This window comes from Anolis carolinensis, unplaced genomic scaffold (assembly GCF_035594765.1).
Source record: "Anolis carolinensis isolate JA03-04 unplaced genomic scaffold, rAnoCar3.1.pri scaffold_7, whole genome shotgun sequence".
Taxonomy (NCBI): Eukaryota; Metazoa; Chordata; class Lepidosauria; order Squamata; family Dactyloidae; genus Anolis; species Anolis carolinensis.
The window spans coordinates 9,528,870-9,546,297 of record NW_026943818.1 but is presented as its reverse complement, the minus strand read 5'-3'; the positions used below and the strand labels follow the sequence as shown (position 1 = coordinate 9,546,297).

The window sequence follows — 17,428 nt, the reverse complement described above, 5'->3', positions numbered from 1 at the left end:
TGGCAAATACTTCTCGGTTGAAGGACTGCCCAGCCCTTGCTGTTTATTCTGGCAGCATCTCGAGCCGTCGCCTGACCTGGCTGTTTTTCTGAACCTGCCTTTTCCTTCTTTCAGGATCAGTCCGCCATGCCTGAGGTCCGGGACCTTGCCGATGCTTTGCCCGAAGTGCCCATGGACCCCATCACCGGCGTCGGGGTGGTCGCCTCCCGCAACCGAGCGCCTACCAATTACGATGTAGTAAGTCTAAATATACACATGATATTGTCGAAGGCTTTCGTGGCTGGAATCACAGGGTTGTTGTGTGTTTTCCAGGCTGTATGGCCATGTTCCAGAAGTGTTCTCTCCTGACGTTTTGCCCACATCTATGGCAGGCATCCTCAGAGGTTGTGAGGTATATACCGCACAACCGCTGAGTATGCCTGACATAGATGTGGAAGAAACGTCAGGAGAGAATATTTCTGGAACATGGCCAGACAGCCCGGAAAACACACAACATACACATAGTACTTCCCCTTCCTTCTTTTTCCTTTGTTTCTTCGCTTTTTCCTTCCTCATTTGCTTCCTTCCTTCCTCACTCCATTCCTCACTCCCCTGCTTAGGTTTCTTTCATTCTATTTTTCTCCGTTTCCTAACTTTCTACTTCTTTGTATTGTTGAAGGCTTTCATGGCCAGAATCACAGGGGTGTTGTGTAGTTTCCGGGCTGTATGGCCTTGTTCTAGCAGCACTTTCTCCTGACGTTTTGCCTGCATCTATGGGTGACGTCTTCAAAGGATCTTCAAAAGATCCTGGAATACTGTGTCCAATTCTGGGCACCACAATTTAAAGGAGGTGTTGATGATGATGATAATAATAATAATAATAATAATAATAATAATAATAATAATAATAATAATAATGGAACACAACACACCAGACATCACAGTTGTGGAAAAGAAAAAGGTTTGGATGTTGACCGGCTATATCTGCCTAGAAGATCAGGGGGCAGAGGACTCTTACAAGTAAAACAAGCAGTCAAAGAAGAAGAACATGCCCTGGCAGAATATGTAAAGCAAAGTGAAGAACCTGCTTTGATTGAAGTCAAAAATCAGAAACTCCTCAAAGCACAGCAGACAAAAAACCAGCACAAGAAAACCGCACTACAAACTAGAGCTGACAGCTGGCACCACAAAACATTGCATGGAAAGTTCCTTGACAAAACGGAAGGAAAAGCTGATAAGGAGAAGACCTGGCTCTGGCTCACGAATGGGACCCTGAAGAAGGAGACAGAAGGCCTGATCCTTGCAGCCCAGGAGCAAGACATCAGGACAAAGGCAATTCAGGCCAAGATCGAAAAATCAGCTGTTGACCCAAAATGCAGACTGTGCAAGGAAACCAACGAAACCATTGATCATATCGTCAGCTGCTGTAAGAAAATCACACAGACTGACTACAAACAGAGGCACAACTATGTGGCCCAAGTGATTCATTGGAACTTATGCCTCAAGTACCACCTCCCAGCAGCAAAGAACTGGTGGGATCACAAACCTGCAAAAGTATTGGAAAATAAGCACGTAAAGATACTGTGGGACTTCCGAATCCAGACTGACAAAGTTCTGGAACACAACACACCAGACATCACAGTTGTGGAAAAGAAAAAGGTTTGGATCATTGATGTCGCCATCCCAGGTGACAGTCGATTGACGAAAAACAACAGGAAAAACTCAGCCGCTATCAGGACCTCAAGATTGAACTTCAAAGACTCTGGCAGAAACCAGTGCAGGTGGTCCCGGTGGTGATGGGCACACTGGGTGCCGTGCCAAAAGATCTCAGCCGGCATTTGGAAACAATAGACATTGACAAAATTACGATCTGTCAACTGCAAGAGGCCACCCTACTGGGATCTGCACGCATCATCCGAAAATACATCACACAGTCCTAGACACTTGGAAGTGTTCGACTTGTGATTTTGTGATACGAAATCCAGCATATCTATCTTGTTTGCTGTGTCATAATAAAATAATAATAATAATAATAATAATAATGATGATGATGATGATACAGTAGAGTCTCACTTATCCAAGCTTCACTTATCTAATGTTCTGTATTATCCAATGCAGTCTGCCTTTTAGTAGTCAATATTTTTGTAGTAAATGTTGCAATTTTTTGGTGCTAAATTCATAAATGCAGTAATTACTACATAACATTACTGTGTATTGAACTGTTTTCTGTCAATTTGTTGTAAAACATGTTTTGGTGCTTAATTTGTAAAATCATAATGTAATTTTATGTTTAATAGGCTTTTTTTCTTAATCCCTCCTTATTATCCGACATTTTCGCTTATCCAATGTTCTGCCGGCCTGTTTATGTTGAATAAGTGAGACTCTACTGTAACAACAATGACAACAACTTTATTTTTCTATCCCGGAGGGACTTGGGGCCTGAAGACAATAAAACAGATAAAATAACATCTTTGAATGAGTAAAAACACAATAAAATCAGACATCAATACAAATGCAATACAATAATGATAAAAACCAATTTAAAACATGACGTAATGAAATAAAATGAAATACAGTAGAGTCTCACTTATCCAAGCCTCGCTTATCCAAGCCTCTGGATAATCCAAGCCATTTTTGTAGTCAATGTTTTCAATATATCGTGATATTTTGGTGCTAAATTCGTAAATACAGTAATTACAACATAACATTACTGCGTATTGAACTACTTTTTCTGTCAAATTTGTTGTATAACATGATGTTTTGGTGCTCAATTTGTAAAATCATAACCTAATTTGATGTTTAATAGGCTTTTCCTTAATCCCTCCTTATTATCCAAGATATTTGCTTATCCAAGCTTCTGCCGGCCCGTTTAGCTTGGATAAGTGAGACTCTACTGTAAGTAAATAATGAAATAAAAAAATTCAAGACAAGCTGCAATGTGCCCAGAGGCGGGCGACTCAAGTGATCACGGGTCTGGAAACAAGCCCTATGAGGAGCGGCTTAAAGAGCTGAGCATGTTTATCCTGCAGAAGAGAAGGTTGAGATGAGACAGGATGAGGGCCATGGATCAAGATGTGAGGGAAAGTCATAGGAAGGTGGGAGCGAGCTTGTTTTCGGCTGCCCTGGAGACTAGGACACAATGGAACAATGGCTTCAAACTTTTCTCCAGAGTTTTTGCTCAACACTCTCCATCCAAGAGCTCCTGATAACCAAGCTTGGATTTGGGAAGAGACATTTTGGGAATAGGAAATCTGAAACCACGCAGCTGGGAGGATGTAGCCAGAAACGGATGGAGGAACGTGATTCTTGGCCGGCTGTAGGAACTCAGATGTCGGTGAACTGCTGTTGAGATGGTGTGCAAAGTTTTCCCAAGAGCTCATTCTGAGCGAACGTCTTCACGGTGCTGAAAGGAGGCGTATCCGGCAATTGCGTTTTCCAAGTACGGATTCAGCTGTTAACATTCGCTATGCTTCTGGAGACATACTTGTGTGCACACAAACGTAGACAGTACATCTACACTTCTTGGGTTTTTTAAAATAATTTTCTTAATGGTATTCCATTTTTTTTGGTGTTTTTGGAAACTAATTCACAATAATAACAATAAAAATAAGTTTTATTTTTAACCCATCCTCTCTCCTCGAATGGACTCAGGGCAGCTTCCAAAGGCGGAAAATGGCAAACATTCAATACCATGTACAATAATAATAATAACATTGATGTTGCCATCCCAGGTGACAGTCGCATTGACGAAAAACAACAGGAAAAACTCAGCCGCTATCAGGACCTCAAGATTGAACTGCAAAGACACTGGCAGAAACCAGTGCAGGTGGTCCCGGTGGTGATGGGCACACTGGGTGCAGTGCCGAAAGATTTGGAAACAATAGACATTGACAAAATCACGATCTGCCAACTGCAAAAAGCCACCCTGCTGGGATCTGCACGCATCATCCAAAAATACATCACACAGTCCTAGACACTTGGGAAGTGTTCGACTTGTGATTTTGTGAAACGAAACCCAGCATATCTATCTTGTTTGCTGTGTCATACAACGTCGTTGTGTCAATAATAATAATAATAATAAAGTGAAGAACCTGCTTTGATTGAAGTCAAAAATCAGAAACTCCTCAAAGCACAGCAGACAAAAAACCGGTACAAGAAAACCGCACTACAAACTAGAGCTGACAGTTGGCACAACAAAACATTGCATGGAAAGTTCCTTGACAAAACTGAAGGAAAATCTGATAAGGAGAAGACCTAGCTATGGCTCACGAATGGGACCCTGAAGAAGGAGACAGAAGGCCTGATCCTTGCAGTCCAGGAGCAAGACATCAGGACAAAGGCAATTAAGGCCAAGATCGAAAAATCAGCTGATGACCCAAAATGCAGACTGTGCAAGGAAACCCACGAAACCATTGATCATATCCTCAGCTGCTGTAAGAAAATCGCACAGACAGACTACAAACAGAGGCACAACTATGTGGCCCAAATGATTCATTGGAACTTATGCCTCAAGTACCACCTCCCAGCAGCAAAGAACTGGTGGGATCACAAACCTGCAAAAGTATTGGAAAATGAACATGCAAAGATACTGTGGGACTTCCGAATCCAGACTGACAAAGTTCTGGAACACAACACGCCAGACATCACAGTTGTGGAAAAGAAAAAGGTTTGGATCATTGATGTCGCCATCCCAGGTGACAGTTGCATTGACGAAAAACAACAGGAAAAACTCAGCCGCTATCAGGACCTCAAGATTGAACTTCAAAGACTCTGGCAGAAACCAGTGCAGGTGGTCCCGGTGGTGATGGGCACATTGGGTGCTGTGCCAAAAGATCTTAGCCGGCATTTGGAAACAATAGACATTGACAAAATTACCATCTGCCAACTGCAAAAGGCCACCCTGCTGGGATCTGCACACATCATCTGAAAATACACCACACATTCCTAAACGGTTGGGAAGTGTTCAATTTGTGATTTTGTGATACAAAATCCAACATATCTATCTTGTTTGCTGTGTTATACTATGTTGTTGTGTCAATAATAATAATAATAATAATAATAATAATAATAATAATAATAATAGGAAACCTCCTAGATAACCATTGGAGTTACTGCCTCTCAACGTTGCCTACCTTACAGAGTTGATTTAACTCCCAACAATCCCTTTTTACAACTTCGGATTTCCCCAGGCAGGAAGCAGCCAAGCTTTGAAGCTGCAAAGCTATTCAGTGCTAATCAAGGTGGCCAATGGCAACATTCACACTTCCCTCCAACAGACAAGAGTTCTTTCTCCCACCTTGGACATCATTCCACAGGTATATGAATCTCACTTGCCACGTTTCCAACAGACCTTACAACCTTTGAGGATGCCTGCTATAGATGTGGGCAAAAGGTCAGGAGAGAATGCTTCTGGAACATGGCCATGCAACACACAACAACTCTGTGATTCCGGCCATGAAAGCCTTCGACAACACAAAGATTTACACAACTAACCCAAAGTCATAGGCCAGTGTTTTGAATCTTAAGCTTTTTGCGTGGCCGTCCCTTGTGTTTCTTAATATCGCTTCATATGTACGAATCTAATGAAGTAAATCCAAAAAATGAAGTTTTGCACATCTCTACTATATACCGTCCTCCTTACAATGTGCTCCATTTTTCTGGACCTCAAAGTCAGGAAGCTATATCTGAATTCATCCCACTCACCTTAAGAGCCAGTCTCCAAAGTAGCTTTCCTCCCTTCATGTTTACCTTTATATTTCTTTCTTCTCTCCTTTGGAAAAGAAACTTAATGAGGTGTCAAGAGAATCCCTTGGTGACATTAATTAGGGTGGATATGAAAGGGATTTAGTGGCTACCTATTAACTTCACCTGAGTCCCTTTGTCCTTGCCTTTTTCACCTCCTCTGCTTTGGTTCATCTTTCTTTTTCCAGGTTGCCCAAACGACAGACGGTTTGGACGCCGACCTCTGGAAAGACGGCTTGTTCAAATCCAAGGTTACGAGATACCTGTGTTTCACCCGGATCTTTTCCAAGGAGAACGTAAGTATCTTGTGAGATACCTGTGTTTTAATATTTTTAAGGGAATTTATTTCTGGAATGACCAGGGATGGTGGACAGATCAATCTATATATATAAAAGAGTGATGGCATCAGGGCAGCGGACAAAACAACAAAACTACAGGCCCCCCAACCTCGAAATTTGACAACACAACCCATCATTCACGGCTCTAGGTTGATACAACAAAAAGAAAAGAAAAATAAAGTCCTAATTACAGGGAGAGGAATAATAGTTTTTATCCAATTGCTGCCAGTTTGAAGGCTAAGCTCCACCCACTTGGTCTCCTAGCAACCTACTCAGCCCAGGGGACAGGCACAGTTAGGCCTCACTTAGGCCTCTTCCACAGATTATCAGATTTTAACTGGATTATATGGCAGTGTAGACTCAAGGCCCTTCCACACAGCTATATTACCCATTTATAATCTTACATTATCTGCTTTGAACTGGATTATCTTGACTCCACACTGCCATATAATCCACTTCAGTGTGCATACTAAACATAAAGACAACCATACAACAGACATTCAATACCACCACTAGCTCAACAATTTCTCACCAACATCACCAGACAACGCCACAGCAACGCGTGGCCGGGCACAGCTAGTCTATCTATATATATAAAAGAGTAATGAAATTTCGGCCTAGGACAAAACAACAAAACTACACATCCCAGAAACACTAAATTTGGCAGCACAACCCCTCATCCATGCCTCTACGTTCATACAACAAAAAGAAAAGAAAAATAAAGTCCTAATTAGAGGGAGAGGAATAATTGTTTTTATCCAATTGCTGCCAGTTAGAAGGCTAAGCTCCGCTCACTTGGTCTCCTAGCAACCCACTCAGCCCAGGGGGCCCTTTACCTTAACTACCACCAAATCCTCAATACAGTAGAGTCTCACTTATCCAAGCTAAACGGGCCAGCAGAAGCTTGGATAAGCGAATATCTTGGATAATAAGGCGGGATTAAGGAAAAGCCTATTAAACATCAAATTAGGTTATGATTTTACAAATTAAGCACCAAAACATCATGTTTTACAACAAATTTGACAGAAAAAGCAGTTCAATACGCAGTAATGTTATGTTGTAATTACTGTATTTACGAATTTAGCACCAAAATATCATAATATATTGAAAACATTGACTACAAATTAAGCTTAACATTGATTACAAATTAAGCACCAAAACATCATGTTTTACAACAAATTTGACAGAAAAAGCAGTTCAATACGCAGTAATGTTATGTTGTAATTACTGTATTTACGAATTTAGCACCAAAATATCATAATATATTGAAAACATTGACTACAAAAATGGCTTGGATAAACCAGAAACTTGGATAAGCGAGGCTTGGATAAGTGAGACTCTACTGTACTTTATTTCCCATACCACCATACGTCGCCACAGCAACGCATGGCCGGGCACAGCTAGTTATTATATATTTACCTTAGGGTTAGAAGAAGATACCACACCACCACAACAACAACTATCAGTTCAGAATGAACTGATTTGGGGAAAAAAGATCCTCTGATCCCAAATACACCGAAAGTTGCAATCCAGGATGTGCAACAATAGGCATGTGCTTTGTGCCAAAAACACATAGACGCCAAATATTGTTCCATATGGACATTTGCGTTGCTTTCTGTTGCGGTTTTTTTGGGGTATGTGTTTTCTCTCTCTGGTTCTTAATTAGAAAGGAAAGGTATTTGTTGGATCCCAAATACAGTTTTGTGTTCCAACTGGCATGTCGAGGCGACTCTTTACCCTCTTTGGGGAACTTTTCCCTGATTTTTTGGGAGCCAGGAACAAGAACATGCCGAGCTAATTAGCCAAATTCCTTACATATGCCTGGACACGGCCTCGTACCGGATGTGTCTTCCCAAGAACGAATGCATTCCCTGGCTCCTCTGTCACTGTTTTATGTAAAGCGGGGTCTCTTTGCAGATGAATCACGGTTTTCCGCCTCTAGTTAGCATGCAGATTTGAGCATGTCTTTTCCTGCACGAGCAGTCTCGTTGTTTTTCATGGCAAGGGGATTGCAGTTGCCAAATCTCGGAGTCGTTGTGGTGACAACAGACAAGTTGCACTCTCTCAGCCTCAGAGGAAGGCAACTGCTAATCCTCTCCAAACAAATTCAGAAATGTGTTGTCGAAGGCTTTCAATCACAGGGTTGTTGTATGTTTTCCGGGTTGTATGGGCATGTTCCAGAAATATTCTTTCCTGATGTTTCGCCCACATCTATGGCAGGCATCCTCAGAGGTTGTGAGGTATGGAGAACTTCCACAGATATACGAGGGCTATCCAGAAAGTAGGTTACGTTTTGGATTTTAAAAAGGACAAAGTATAGGATAAATCATTTACCATATGCAGCTGAAAGACACATTCCAATACTACAATCTCACATAATCCCCACTGAAATCTAGGCACGTTTCATATAGATAAATGAGTTTGAAAAGGTCTGCCCCAGTAAATTTGCCATCTCTCTCCAACAATGGGGGCGTGGCTGGCAGCGCAGCGTTTTGGCTACGCTGCAGGAAGGGAGAAGGGGGAAGAGCTGAGGACACAAGCGGGGAATTTACTGGAGCAGTATTTTCAAACTCATTTATCTATATGAAACGTGGCTAAATTTCAATGGGGATTACATGAGATTGTAGTAGTGGAATGTGTCTTTCAGCTGCATATGGTAAATGATTTATCCTATACTTCGTCCTTTTTAAAATCCAAAACGTAACCTACTTTCTGGATAGCCCTCGTATAAACGTTCCTTGCTTAAAGGAAGGTCTAAATATCTGTGGAAGTTCCTGGGTGGTGGGAAGAACTCTTGTCTGTTGGAGGCCAGTGTAAATGTTGTAATTAACCACCTTTGTTAGCCTTAAATGACCTTGCCAGCCTCGCATCCTGGCCTGGGGGAATCCTTTGTTCAGAGTCGTTAGCTGCCCCTGATTGATTCATGTCCGGAATTCTTCTGTTTTCAGAGTTTTGCTCCTTAATTACTGTAATAATAATAATAATAATAATAATAATAATAATAATAATAATAATAATAATAATAAAAACTTTATTTATATACCGCCTTATCTCCCAGATGGGACTCAGGGCGGTTTACAGTCATAAAAGCAACACAAACATTATATAACAACATAATAACACATTATTAAACAAAGTATAAAATACAATTATAACAATAAATAACACTTACATGACCAGATCAAGGGGACGGGAACCACAAACCCAATATATTAAAATGCATCATTTTAGGCTAGGGAAATCTTGTGCAATATATTCAGGCCCAGAAATCGGCGGTAGTCCAATGTAATTACTCAAAAACCTACTGTTCTGATTTTGGAGGTTTTTTTAATGCAGTATTGTCTCACTTATCCGAGCTAAACGGGCCGGCAGAACCTTGGAGAAGCAAATATCTTGGATAATAAGGAGAGATTAAGGAGAAGCCTATTAAACATCAAATTAGGTTATGATTTACAAATTAAGCACCAAAACATCATGTTATACAACAAATTTGACAGAAAAAGTAGTTCAATACGCAGTCATGTTATGTTGTAATTACTGTATTTATGAATTTAGCACCAAAATATCACAATATATTGAAAACACTGACTAAAAAATGCATTGGATAATCTAGAACCTTGGAAAAGTGAGTCTTGGATAAGTGAGACTCTACTGTACTGGTAGCCAGATTTTGTTCACTTTCATGGTTTCTTCCTTTCTGTTGCAATTGCGGATTTCAGTAGCTTCTCTGTGTAGTCTGACATGTTAGTTGTTGGAGTGGTCCAGCAGTTCTGTGTTCTCAAATAATATTCTGTGTCCAAGTTGTTTCATCTCATGCTCTGCTCTGGCTGACTTCTCTGGTTGAGTTAGTCTGCAGTGCCTTTCATGTTCCTTGATTTGTGTTTGGGCAATGCTGTGTTTGGTATTCCCTATGTAGACTTGTCCACAGCTGCATGGTATATGGTAGACTCCTGCAGAGCTGAGAGCATCCCTTTTCAGAAATCAGAATATTTCAGAAATTCAGAAATCCCTATACTTGGTTTACCTTGGTGGTCTCCATAAGTTGACTTAAAGGCACCCGATGACAAATCTCTTCCAAGGGAGTTTGTGTTTATCTGTCTATTCCATTAACAGTTGGAAATATCAGCTTTGTCTTCTTGGTTGTCATTTCCGTTTAATTGGGGAAAATTGGCTTTCTTTCTTACCTCTTCAACAGAGCCATTTGGGGAACGTCTTGGTTGACATGAAGCTCATAGATATCAAAGACACCTTGCCGGTTGGCTTCATTCCCATCCAAGAGACTATGGATACACGTAAGTTGAGTTTACTGATATTTTTTCCATACATATACAGTAGAGTCTCACTTATCCAACATAAACGGGCCGGCAGAATGTTGGATTAGCGAATATGTTGGATAATAAGGTGGGATTAAGAAAAAGCCTATTAAACATCAAATAGGTTATGATTTTACAAATGAAGCACCAAAAGATCATGTTAGAGAAGCATTTCAAAAACTTCCTGTCAATACTGAAACACATTTTAAAAATACAAACTGCCAAATTACGCTTAACTTTTCATAAAAATACTTGGATTTTATATCAATACAGGACTTTATACCTGATAGGACTTGAACTATCCAGAACAGATACTATCAACATATAAAGGCTAGTGTATTACATGTTTAAAAAAATAAATACAGTAGAGTCTCACTTATCCAACATAAACGGGCCAGCAGAACGTTGGATAAGCGAATATGTTGGATAATAAGGAGGGATTAAGGAAATGCCTATTACACATCAAAGTAAGTTATGATTTTACAATTTAAGCACTAAAATATAATGTTTAACAACAAATTTGACAGAAAAAGTAGTTCAATACGCAGTAATGCTATGTAGTACTTACTGTATTTACGAATTTAGCACCAAAATATCACGATGTATTGAAAACATTGACTACAAAAATGCGTTGGATAATCCAGAATGTTGGATAAGCGAGTGTTGGATAAGTGAGACTCTACTGTACATACTTATAATAAAAGTGAAAGTGACCAACAAAACATACTGGAGGTCTTTGGAGGGATTTATACCGTGTTTCCCCGAAAATAAGACAGTGTCTTATATTATTTTTTACTCCCAAAGATGTGCTAGGTCTTACTTTCAGGGGATGTCTTATTTTTCCATGAAGAAGAATTCATATTCATTGTTGAACAAAAAACAATTATTCTATACTGTACAGTAGTTGTCATCACAAACCAACATAACTAAACCAGACAAACTGTGACTCCTGTCAAGAATTTCTTGTTACTACCATTATTTCCATATACAACTGGTATGTAAGCCGCCCTGAGTCCCTCTGGGGAGATGGAGGTGGGGTATAAAAATAAAATAATTATATAATGATGATGATGATGATGATGATGATGATGATTATTATGTACATTTACCAATCCTGCAAGTTCTGGTGTTTTGTTTGGCAGGCGCTGGGCATGCTTCCAAACAAAAACACTGCTAGGTCTTACTTTCGGGGGAGGCCTTATATTTAGCAATTCAGCAAAACTTCTACTAGGTCTTATTTTTTGGGGATGTCTTATTTTCAGGGAAACAGGGTAGGAGTTGTAGTTCACCTACATCCAGAGCGCACTATCAACCCAAACAATGATGGATCTGGACCAAACTTGGCATGCATACTGATATGCCCAAATGTGAATACTGGTGGGTTTTGAAGGGAATTGGCCTGGACATTTTGGAGTTGTAGGTCCTGTCTCCTTGGCTCTGTCTGCCAAGTTTGGTCCGATTCCATCTTGGGTGGAGTTCAGACAGAGCCCCCATGATGAGCAAAAAATACTGGAGGTCTTTGGGGAAAATTCACCTTGATTTGAGGGAGTTGTAGTTCACCTACATCCAGAGAGCACTGTGAATCCAAACACTGATGGATCTGGATGAAATTGGCACACATACCTAATATGCTAAAATTTGATTACTGGAGGGGTTTGTTGTAGTTCACCCACAACCAGAGAAACGGTGACCTCCACCGATGATGGGCCTGAACCAAACTCGGCACACAGAACCTCATGATTAACTCAATCTACTGGAGGGGTTTGAGGAGACTGACTATAGTGGGAGTTGTAGTTCACCCTACAGCCAGAGAGCACACTGAACCCCACCGATGATGCATCCAGAGCAAACTTGCCCAATTTAACAAACTTTAACCCGTGATGGGGTTTCTGGGGGTTCACCTGGCATGATGTGAGTTGTAGTTCACCAACAACAGATACCCAAGCTAGTACATGAATATGTATTCCTGGAAAGAGTTTATATATACATACATACTAGCTGTGCCCGGCCACGCGTTGCTGTGGCAAAGTATGGTGGTATGGGAAATAAAGTATTGAGGAATTGGTAGTAGTTAAGGTAAAGGGTAAAGGTTTTCTCCTGACATTAAGTCCAGTTGTGTCCGACTACACACTGAAGTGGATTATATGGCAGTGTGGAGTCAAGATAATCTAGTTCAAAGCAGATAATATAAGATTATAAATGGGTTATATAGCTGTGTGGAAGGGCCTTGAGTCTACACTGCCATATAATCCAGTTAAAATCTGATAATCTGTATTTTATAGGCAGTGGGGAAGAGGTCTAAGTGAGGCCTAACTCTGCCTGTCCCCTGGGCTGAGTTGGTTGCTAGGAGACCAAGTGGGCAGAGCTTAGCCTTCTAACTGGCAGTAATTGGATAAAAACAATTATTCCTCTCCCTCTAATGAGGACTTTATTTTTATTTTCTTTTTGTTGTATGAACGTAGAGGCATGGATGAGGGGTTGTGCTGCCAAGTTTAGTGTTTCTGGGATGTGTAGTTTTGTTGTTTTGTCCTAGGCCGAAATGTCATTACCCTTTATATATGTATGTATATGTATATATATATGTATATATAGTGTGTGTATGTATATATATGTATGTATTGATACTGATATCTGACATTTTGCAGAAGAAACCGCTTTCCGAAAGAAGAGGCTCTGCATTAAGTTCATCCCGCGGGATTCCACGGAGGCAGCTATTTGCGATATCCGAATCCTGGGCCGGGGCAAGCAAGCTCCTCCGCAGTATACTTTCATCGGGTAATAATAATAATAATAATAATAATAATAATTTAATAATAATAATAATAATAACAACAACAGCAACAACAACAACATGGATAGTGAAAATGTATTGTGATCGGCGCATTGGGTGCCGTGCCAAAAGATCTCAGCCAGCATTTAGAGACAATAGACATTGACAAAATCACGATCTGCCAACTGCAAAAGGCCACCCTACTGGGATCTGCATGCATCATCCAAAAATACATCACACAGTCCTAGACACTTGGGAAGTGTTCGACTTGTGATTTTGTGAAACCAAATCCAGCATATCTATCTTGTTTGCTGTGTCATACAATATAATAATAATAATAATAATAATAATAATAATAATAATAATAATAATAATAATACATCACACTGTCCTAGACACTTGGGAAATGTTCGACTTGTGATTTTGTGATACGAAATCCAGCATGCCTATCTTGTTTGCTGTGTCATACAATATAATAATAATAATAATAATAATAATAATAATAATAATAATAATAATAATAATACATCACACTGTCCTAGACACTTGGGAAGTGTTCGACTTGTGATTTTGTGATACGAAATCCAGCATGCCTATCTTGTTTGCTGTGTCATACAATATAATAATAATAATAATAATAATAATAGTAATAATAATAATACATCACACAGTCCTACCGTGTTTCCCCGAAAATAAGACAGTGTCTTATATTAATTTTTGCTCCCAAAGATGTGCTAGGTCTTATTTTCAGGGGATGTCTTATTTTTTCATGAAGAAGAATTCACATTTATTATTGAACAAAAAAATGAACATTTATTATATACTGTACAGTAGTTGTCATCACAAACCAGCATAACCAGACAAACTGTGAATCCTATCAAGAATTTCTTGTTACTACCATTATTTCCATGTACAACTGGAATGTACATTTACCAATCCTGCATGCTCTGGTGTTCTGTTTGGCAGGCGCTGGGCAAACTTCCAAACAAAAACTTTGCTAGGTCTTACTTTCGGGGGAGGCCTTATATTTAGCAATTCAGCAAAACGTCTACTAGGTCTTATTTTTCGGGGATGTCTTATTTTCGGGGAAACAGGGTAGACACTTGGGAAATGTTCGACTTGTGATTTTGTGATACGAAATCCAGCATGTCTATCTTGTTTGCTGTGTCATAATAAAATAACAACAACAACAACATGGATAGTGAAAATGTATTGTGGATTTTCCACCCTACTGACATGGAACCTACCACTATAATTCCCATTGCTGGATGTGCTTCTAAGGGTGCATCTGCACTGTAGAATTAATGCAGTTTGTGACCCCTTGCACTGCCATGGCTTAATGCTATGTGATATTGGAAGTTGTAGTTTGGTAAGGCACCAGCACTCTTGGGCAGAGATGGCTCTAGACCTCTTACAGCTCCGATGATGCCATGGCAGTCAAAGTGGTGTCAAACTGCATTATTTCTACAGTGTACATGCATTCTAAGTCCTATGGGTTGGTGCATTTATTATTCAAACCGAAAGCTAATGGTTTGGCATTTGTTTTCTTTCGACCTCAAAGGGAACTCAACAGCATGGGCATCTGGTATCGAATGGGCAAAGTCCCCCGGAACCACGAAACATCTCAACCGACAACGCCTTCGCCACAAGCTCCGGCCACGACGCCAGCCGCCAACCTTCCCAGGTGAGGCTCTCTGTGCGAATTCTGCCTTGGCCATAATGATTTAGCATTTCCAAGAAATTGGGTTGGTTGATTTCATGGCAATATCCTTTTGAGAGTTTCCATCTTGGTTCACTAGGTAGAGCTTAGTACTGTATTGGCTTTATCAGCTGCAGCATCACAGCATTGCCTCTTGGTACAGCCTACTATTGTATTGGCTTTATTGACTGCAAGATCACAGCACTGCCTCTTGGTGCATCCTAGTATTGTATTGGCTTTATAGTTTGCAGCATCACAGCATTGGCCCTTGGTACAGCCTTGTATTGATTGTACTGGCATCATTGGCTGCAGCATCACAGCATTGGCTCTTGGTACATCCTAGCATCGGCTGCAGCATCACAGCATTGGCCTTATTGGCTGCAACATCACAGCATTGGCTCTTTATACAACGTAGTAATGTATTGGCTTTAATGGCTGAAACATCTCAGCATTGGCTCTTGATACATCCTAGTATTGTATTGGCTTTATCGACGGCAGCATTACAGAATTGGCTCTTGATACAGTCTAGTATTATATTGGCTTTATCGACGGCAGCATTACAGAATTGGCTTTTGATACAGTCTAGTATTGTATTGGCTTTATCGGCTGCAGCATTACAGAATTGGCTCTTGATACAGTCTAGTATTGTATTGGCTTTATCGACGGCAGCATTACAGAATTGGCTCTTGATACAGCCTGGTATTGTATTGGCTTTATCAGCTGTAGCATCACAGCATTGGTTCTTGGTACAGCCAAATATTGTGTTGGCTTTATTGACTGAAACATCTCAACATTGGCTCTTGATACAGCCTAGTATTGTATTGGATTTATCGACTGCAGCATCACAACATTAGCACCTAATTTTACCACAAAAGAACTGGGAATACATTGACTCCAGTATAAGATAAGGGTGGTAAATTTCAGAAATAAAAATAGATCCCAATAAAATTACATTAATTGAGGCATCAGTAGGTTAAATGTTTTTGAATATTTACATAAAGCTCAAATTTAAGATAAGACCGTCCAACTCGAATCCAATCATTATTCTCATCTTCTTCAGTGTAAATGTCCTTATGTATCCTTTTAATAATAATAGAGTAAAATAATACATGTAATAATAATAATAATGATAATAAATACAGGAAAATAATACATGTAATAATAGAATAAAATAATAAATGCAATAATAATAATAATAAGATCAGAGTGAAATTATAAATGCATTAATAATAATAATAAAATAGAGTAAAATAAATGTAATAGTAGCAACAATAATAGAGAAAAATAATAAATAATAATACCAATAATAATAGAGAAAAATAATAAATGTAATAATACCAATAACAATAGGGAAAAATAATAAATGTAATACAGTAGAGTCTCAATTATCCAAGCTAAACGGGCTGGCAGAAGCTTGGATATTATCTTAGATAATAAGGAGGGATTAAGGAAAAGCCTATTAAACATCAAATTAGGTTATGATTTTACAAATTAAGCACCAAAACATCATGTTATACAACAAATTTGACATAAAAAGAAGTTCAATACGCAGCAATGTTATGTTGTAATTACTGTATTTACGAATTTAGCACCAAAATATCATGATATATTGGCTTGGATAATCCAGAAACTTGGATTAGCAAGGCTTGGATAAGTGAGACTCTACTGTAATACCAATAATAATAGAGAAAAATAATAAATGTAATAATATCAATAACGATAGAGAAAAATAATAAATGTAATAATACCAATAATAATAGAGAAAAATAATAAATGTACCATATATTCTCGAGTATAAGCTGACCCAAATATAAGCCAACCAGGACCCTCACCCGAGTATAAGCTGAGGGGACCTTTTTCAGTCTTAAAAAAAGGGCTGAAAAACTAGGCTTATACTCGAGTATATACAGTAACTAGCTTTGCCCGGCCACGCGTTGCTGTGGCTTATGGGAATCCTTTGTTGGCCAGGTGGAATAGCAGTGAATAGCCTTGCAGTCTCAAAGTCTGGCCGTTTTCTGGAGTAGCTGGAGCTTTTTGTTGTATGAACGTAGAGGCATGGATGACGGGTTGTGCTGCCAAGTTTAGTGTTTCTGGCATGTGTAGTTTTGCTTTGTCCTAGGCCAAAATTTCATTACCCTTTTATATATATATACTAGCTATGCCCGGCCATGCGTTGCTGTGGCATTGTCTGGTGGTGGTGAGAACTTGTTGAGGTAGTGGTGGTATTGAATGTGTGTTGTATGGTTGTCTTTATGTTTAGTATGCATTTGGTTCTTTGTGTACTGTGAAAGTGGTGAGGGTAGAGGGGGTCTATGTCCCTGTGTAGTATTGTATAGTATTTATACGTTGTCCATGTGTTGTGAATGCTTGGATTGTGTCCTGCTGCATAGTAGAAAGGGTTGGGCTGGATGGCCCCTTAGGGGTCTCTCCAAACTCTTGTACCTGTCCCCTGGGCTGAGTAGGTTGCTAGGAGACCAAGTGGGTGGAGCTTAGCCTTCAAACTGGCAGCAATTGGATAAAAACTATTATTCCTCTCCCTGTAATTAGGAGTTTATTTTTCTTTTCTTTTTGTTGTATCAACCTAGAG

The 17,428-nt window shown here is 39.6% G+C and overlaps 1 protein-coding gene across 3 annotated transcripts in view; it reads left to right on the top strand.

The window, feature by feature from the left end:
- The window catches only part of mvb12b (multivesicular body subunit 12B), a 101,559-nt gene that overhangs the window by 29,004 nt on the left and 55,127 nt on the right, over positions 1 to 17,428 (top strand). For all 3 annotated transcript variants that reach the window (XM_062959847.1, XM_062959848.1, XM_062959846.1), the window contains exons 2-6: positions 115 to 237; positions 5,910 to 6,017; positions 10,255 to 10,351; positions 13,018 to 13,147; positions 14,704 to 14,826. In XM_062959847.1, coding sequence (XP_062815917.1) covers positions 127 to 237; positions 5,910 to 6,017; positions 10,255 to 10,351; positions 13,018 to 13,147; positions 14,704 to 14,826 — 569 coding nt within the window. In that variant the 5' untranslated portion in view covers positions 115 to 126. The remainder of the gene's footprint in view (positions 1 to 114; positions 238 to 5,909; positions 6,018 to 10,254; positions 10,352 to 13,017; positions 13,148 to 14,703; positions 14,827 to 17,428) is intronic.